Source organism: Oncorhynchus kisutch, linkage group LG30 (genome assembly GCF_002021735.2).
Source record: "Oncorhynchus kisutch isolate 150728-3 linkage group LG30, Okis_V2, whole genome shotgun sequence".
Classification (NCBI taxonomy): Eukaryota; Metazoa; Chordata; class Actinopteri; order Salmoniformes; family Salmonidae; genus Oncorhynchus; species Oncorhynchus kisutch.
In genome coordinates this window covers 29,981,886-29,988,199 of record NC_034203.2, presented here as the reverse complement: position 1 = coordinate 29,988,199, position 6,314 = coordinate 29,981,886, and the positions used below count along the sequence as shown (strand labels likewise).

Below are 6,314 nucleotides of genomic sequence, written 5' to 3'. Positions count from 1 at the left end.
GAAAACGCAGATGGCGTGGATGGATGGAGGAGGAGAGGGGAAGGAAAACACCCCAAGGGGTGGATGGATGGAGGAGGAGAGGAGAAGGAAAACGCAGATGGCGTGGATGGATGGAGGAGGAGAGGGGAAGGAAAACACAGATGGCGTGGATGGATGGAGGAGGAGAGGAGAAGGAAAACGCAGATGGCATGGATGGATGGAGGAGGAGAGGGGAAGGAAAACGCAGATGGCATGGATGGATGGAGGAGGAGAGGAGAAGGAAAACGCAGATGGCGTGGATGGATGGAGGAGGAGAGGAGAAGGAAAACGCAGATGGCGTGGATGGATGGAGGAGGAGAGGAGAAGGAAAACGCAGATGGCGTGGATGGATGGAGGAGGAGAGGAGAAGGAAAACGCAGATGGCATGGATGGATGGAGGAGGAGAGGGGAAGGAAAACACCCCAAGGGGTGGATGGATGGAGGAGGAGAGGAGAGGGAAAACGCAGATGGCGTGGATGGATGGAGGAGGAGAGGAGAAGGAAAACGCAGATGGCGTGGATGGATGGAGGAGGAGAGGAGAAGGAAAACGCAGATGGCGTGGATGGATGGAGGAGGAGAGGAGAAGGAAAACGCAGATGGCGTGGATGGATGGAGGAGGAGAGGAGAAGGAAAACGCAGATGGCATGGATGGATGGAGGAGGAGAAGAGAGGAGAAAGGATGGAAGGGAAGGGTGGAGGGATAGACAAGTGCCTCTAAGGATCCCCCCCACTCTCATACAGTAGTAAAGTAATGTCCTCAGTACATAGCCAAACAGAGGAGGACAGCGAGAGGAGGAGACAGAAATGGACAGGGGGAGTTCTGTGGATGACAGGGATGTTGTTACAGGAGTAGATTGGGTGTTTGTGGGTGTGTAGATATGTGTAGCGAGTGTCCGTTGAGAAAATTAGCTTTGTTAATGTACTCATCTTTATGTGTGTGTTTTTAAGTTGTAGTAGCCTCAGAAAATGTTATGGTTGTTGCAGAGAGATTGAGGAACCAACCTCTCGCTTTCTCTGTGCTCTCTCTCTGTGCTGGAGAGAAGGGTTAAATAAATGTTAGTGATGTGATAACCGGCCTGTTTATCGAGGGGCTCCGGCCAGCGTGCCACTGATACGAGGGCTGCCGGGGTTTCCTCCCTCTTCATCCCCACTAAACCCCCTTCCTCCTCATAATCACTCCAATACCATCAGTCTCTATGACATATCTAGTCATATGACCTCATCTCACCATTTGTCGACACTCTCATTTCTATCTGTTATGACCTGTTATTTATCCCCATTCGGCTTTCAAAAAGAAAATGAATAACACTAAAAATGTCAAGTTATGCGGGAAGAAATTGCCTTTCAAGTAGGCCTATTTTCCAATTATTATTTAATTTTATGTGCTACAAGGGAGCAAGGGAAGCTGTTTAAATCTGTGCATGTCTTATCTGTCTATCTCTACCATGAATTGTAAAGTGGCTGGACACATCATACTATTTACTTCTCACTTTCATTTACTTTTACCACACAATCTGTCAGATTTGCAGCATAGATATCATTAGGCCAAAACAATAGACAGCATTTGTCTGATACAGAGCCTGAAAGAATGTGTCAGTCCCTACTGCAGAACTAACATGTGAATTAGGTCAAAATACAGACTTTCTGAAGCTGAAATCCTCCATTAAAGTCCATTTTAACTGGCCCTGCCCTGGTTGGTCTTCACTTTCTCCTCCTTTCCGGTTTCCCTGTGAAAAACAGAGGGTGAGGCAGGCGGGAGGTGAGTTTCAGTTCAGAGTTGAAAAGGGTAATGTTGGAAAACACTGGCAGGTATTCAGCAGGAAAGTAGGCTACAGAGCATTTACGATAACATTGGAGTTGACTTTTTGCCCTTGAACGCTACGCTGTAGATTTACTGTAATTAGAACTGTTGCAGCAGAAAGGGGAGAGGAAGACAAAGTGTGTGTCTGCTGTCAAGGTCGATTTGTCAGGTGCTGGCTGCATGGGGGAGAGAGTCAATGCTTTGTGCAGCAACTCACTTGGCAACAAAGCTACAGTGTAGCAGAATGTGTTGTGAATATCAGGCAGCATATCCGTGAGCATTAGCTGAAGTCATGTTGTGGCGCTGCACTGTGTTTGCAGTGAGTGAGAGGGAGCCAGCCATCATGGCTGCCTAATGGTAATAATGGAAGAATTCACTGGAATTTTGTTTTCATAAAAGAAGACAGGAAAAGCGTAACAGAGGAGGGAATAAATCAGGAGGTTTTTTTTGCTAAACATGTAACAATAAACAGTCAGAGATTGATGGTGGATGATGGGCCTGACTAAGGCTTGTACCAGCTAACCCTGGCATAGGGCAGTGGGCAGTGGCCATCTCAGACAAGCTGCACCAGACTTCTCACAAATTCCCACACTACGCAGGCTAGAAACAGGAAGAAATGACAGAAATATTTTCCCTGTGATCAAACATTGTTGATCTTTACATTAACACAACCTGATGCTATCTGATTCGGACCGGGTGGTACAAAATAATTGAACGTGCTGAAATTAGAGACTATTTTAAGGGTATTTCCTCTGTTTCCAGCATTGTGGCAGATTGGCTTAATTGAAGAGAGAAAAACAGGAAGCTTTAAAGTCACTATATAATTCATTGGCAGGCCCAGCCAAAGGGTCTGCGCTGGTCAGTCTTTCCAGGGTTCAAGGGAGGGATTGAGTTGTGTTCTCTACTGCCAGAGTAGAGACTGTTTCTTGACATCATTGAAAGAGAATTAACAGAGTGTTCATTTGAATGTCAAATTTAGTCATTCTATTTCTCTGATTCACCTCTCAGGCCCTGGGCAGCCCAGAGATTCCTCTCTCCTCTCAGGTCCTGGGCAGTGGGGTTCTTCTCTGGTTCATCTCTCAGGTCCTGGGCAGCGGGGTTCTTCTCTGGTTCATCTCTCAGGTCGTGGGCAGTGGGGTTCTTCTCTGATTCACCTCTCAGGTCCTGGGCAGCGGGGTTCTTCTCTGGTTCATCTCTCAGGTCCTGGGCAGTGGGGTTCTTCTCTGGTTCACCTCTAAGGTCCTGGGCAGCGGGGTTCTTCTCTGGTTCACCTCTCAGGTCCTGGGCAGCGGGGTTCTTCTCTGATTCACCTCTCAGGCCCTGGGCAGCGGTGTTCTTCTCTGGTTCACCTCTCAGGCCCTGGGCAGCGGGGTTCTTCTCTGATTCACCTCTCAGGTCCTGGGCAGTGGGGTTCTTCTCTGGTTCACCTCTCAGGTCCTGGGCAGTGGGGTTCTTCTCTGGTTCACCTCTCAGGTCCTGGGCAGCGGGGTTCTTCTCTGGTTCACCTCTCAGGTCCTGGGCAGCGGGGTTCTTCTCTCGTTCACCTCTCAGGTCCTGGGCAGCGGGGTTCTTCTCTGATTCACCTCTCATGCCCTGGGCAGCCCAGAGATTCCTCTCTCCTCTCAGAGCCCCAACAACATCCTACAGCTATCTGGAACTTCAAATGAAAATTTATAGCGTTTCAAGCCTTCAGTGAGCCAAATTATGTTTAGAGCGAAAGAGAGTGAGAGCCTGGCCCTGCATTGGCTTAATAGCAGGAAGGAGGGTCTGGTATCCCACTAGACTACGTAGCCTGTACTTGACCTGAGTGGCTAGGGCTGTGACTCCACACAGAATATCTACAGACTGAGACATGGAGCCAGAGGACTGATACCAGCCAGGAAGAGGGACGTGTTTTTCACCCACTTCATATGAGGTTAAACACACACACATGCACATTATGGACACATACACACGGATGCGCACGTACGTACACACACTGTGAAGACGTGGGAATGGGTTGACCATCCTTACTTATCCTCCTCACATTGTTCTCTATCTGTCTCTCACCGGATGGTGTGTTTGCACTGCTGCTGGTAGGACCTTGTTCAGATAAGATGCCTTTATTTACATATCAGAAGTGAAAGCACTGGAAAGCCATGATGCTGGCATGTAATAAAGGAAAATAAGTGTGGAACAGTGGACAGGTTGAAAGAGATGAACATTTTATAGTAATATCTTAGACAACTTAACGGTTATAACGGTCTAAGAATACATGTCAACATAATATTGTTTATGTAAAGAGTTATACATTCTTGTAGGCCTATATACGGTGAGCTCCAAAATATTGGGACAGTAACCATTTTGTTGTTGTTTTGGCTCTGTTCTCCAGCACTTTGGATTTGAAATGATACAGTGACTATGAGGTTAAAGTGCAGACTGTCAGCTTTAATTTGAGGGTATTTTCATCCATATCGGGTGGAGTGTTTAGAAATTACAACACCTTTTGTACATAGTCCCCCCATTTTAGGGGACCAAATGTATTAGGACAAATTAATTTATGCGTATTAAAGTAGTACAACATTTAGTATTTGGACCCAAATTCCTAGCACGCAATGACTACATCAAGTTTCTGCCTCTACAAACTTGTTGGATGCATTTGCTGTTTGTTTTGGATGTGTTTTAGATTATTTTGTGCCCAATAGAAATGAATGGTAAATAACATGTCATTTTGGAGTCCCTTTTATTGTAAATAAGAATAGAATGTTTCTAAACACGTCTACATTAATGTTGATGTTACCATGATTACAGATAATCCTCAATGAATCATGAATAATGATGAGTGAGAAAGTTACTGAGGCAAAAGAATTGTCACTGTCCCAATACTTTTGGAACTCACCATAAATTACCTCAAGAGTATGATTGCCAACTGCTCACTCGTCACCACACTAGAATTAGTCTCCCCCATTAAAAGAATGACAGGCATGTTGTTGACACGTAGCTAATTGATTAAAATGTCTCCGCTACGATTTCATATTGTTTTTTAAAGGCCTGGGCTTTGACAGAAATACTTGGGGAAGTATTGCATTTGGCTGCGAGCTGGGTTTCCCATACACACAAGCGCTGAACTTAATTCTAAACCCCTTTGGACGCCAGGCTGACTGTTGAGCTAGTGAGAGAGGAGAGATAGCTGTGACCCGACTCTGAACTCACAAGAATCTTGTATTATGCCTTCCTCTAGGACAGAAAATACTGAAATGAGTTTCATGATTTAAGGGATAGGTTTCAAAGTACTAGCTAGGTTGTTTATTGAGACAAGGAAGAGAACACTCTCAGTCAGAGAGCTTGAGCCATTAGTAGTGACTTTTCCATTGGGGAAGAGAACAGTCTCAGTCAGAGAGCTTGAGCCATTAGTAGTGACTTTTCCATTGGGGAAGAGAACAGTCTCAGTCAGAGAGCTTGAGCCATTAGTAGTGACTTTTCCATTAGGAACGATAGACTAAACTTTCTTTGTTGTGGGGGAATAAATGATCATTTGACAGTCACATTTTGTCAGGCTTTTGTCAATTTTGAGGCAGGAGAACCCTCCCACTCCTTTTGTAAACCACATATTAATCACTGTTAAGCTCAATAATTGATCTGGTTTGGAAGCAGCATCAGTGGACAGAAATATATGTATTCCTCTGTGCTTCTGGGTCAAATGTCAGGATAGAAGGACAACCCTTTACATGCAAATTAAATAACGGCAGGTTCCTATTCTGCCCATGCTGAATATTTTTTTTTAACATAATGTTTATTAGAAGTAGTTGGGAAAGCTGAATCACATATTCATTACATTTAAAAACATGTGTTGTGTCCAGAAAGTAAAGTCCCCTTCACAATGACCTGATGTGGTTAACTGTGCAATGCCAGATCAGTATTGACACGTTTCTTTGGGTACCTGGTGAGAGAACAAAAGGGTTGGAGTTGGACAAACACTTGGTAAGCATGACCAATCTCTTCTCTGCTAGAAATAGGAGTTAATCTTTAGTTCTATTGTTGTGATCAGAGTTCTCAAACAGAACAGGCCTTTTTAATGCAGCAAGGGATAGTCAAAATGAATACCTTCTAATCTACTGTGCTGCACCTAGTACACAATAATAAAGCATGTTATATTTAGGTGCTATAACCTTCAGTGTTATATCAGCACAAAAGCTGTTATTTATGATAAAATAATCAGGTACAGTTGGAATAACTGAAAGAGGAGATTACTAATGGATTTATACTTCAGGGTTAGGGTTGAGATTAGGGTTGGTTCTGAGCCAGGACTGCGACATGAGTCTACGGTTAGGGTAAGGATTGGGGTTAGAGCTGAGCCAGTACTGCGAAATGAGTCTAGGGTTAGGGTAAGGATTGGGGTTAGAGTTGAGCCAGCACTGCGACATGAGTCTAGGGTTAGGGTAAGGATTAGGGTTAGAGTTGAGCCAGCACTGCGACATGAGTCTACGGTTAGGGTAAGGATTGGGGTTAGAGCTGA

At 44.9% G+C, this 6,314-nt stretch overlaps 1 protein-coding gene across 1 annotated transcript; it reads right to left on the bottom strand.

The window, feature by feature from the left end:
* Nucleotides 1-622: 622 nt before the first annotated feature.
* Nucleotides 623-3,520, bottom strand: LOC116358565 (variant surface antigen E-like). The gene is made up of 2 exons (XM_031809791.1): nucleotides 2,821-3,520; nucleotides 623-1,745 (listed from the first exon to the last, which is right to left on the bottom strand). Exons 1-2 carry the CDS (start codon nucleotides 3,407-3,409, stop codon nucleotides 1,720-1,722), a joined length of 615 nt encoding a protein of 204 aa, XP_031665651.1. The 5' UTR covers nucleotides 3,410-3,520; the 3' UTR covers nucleotides 623-1,719.
* Between the last annotated feature and the right edge of the window lie 2,794 nt (nucleotides 3,521-6,314).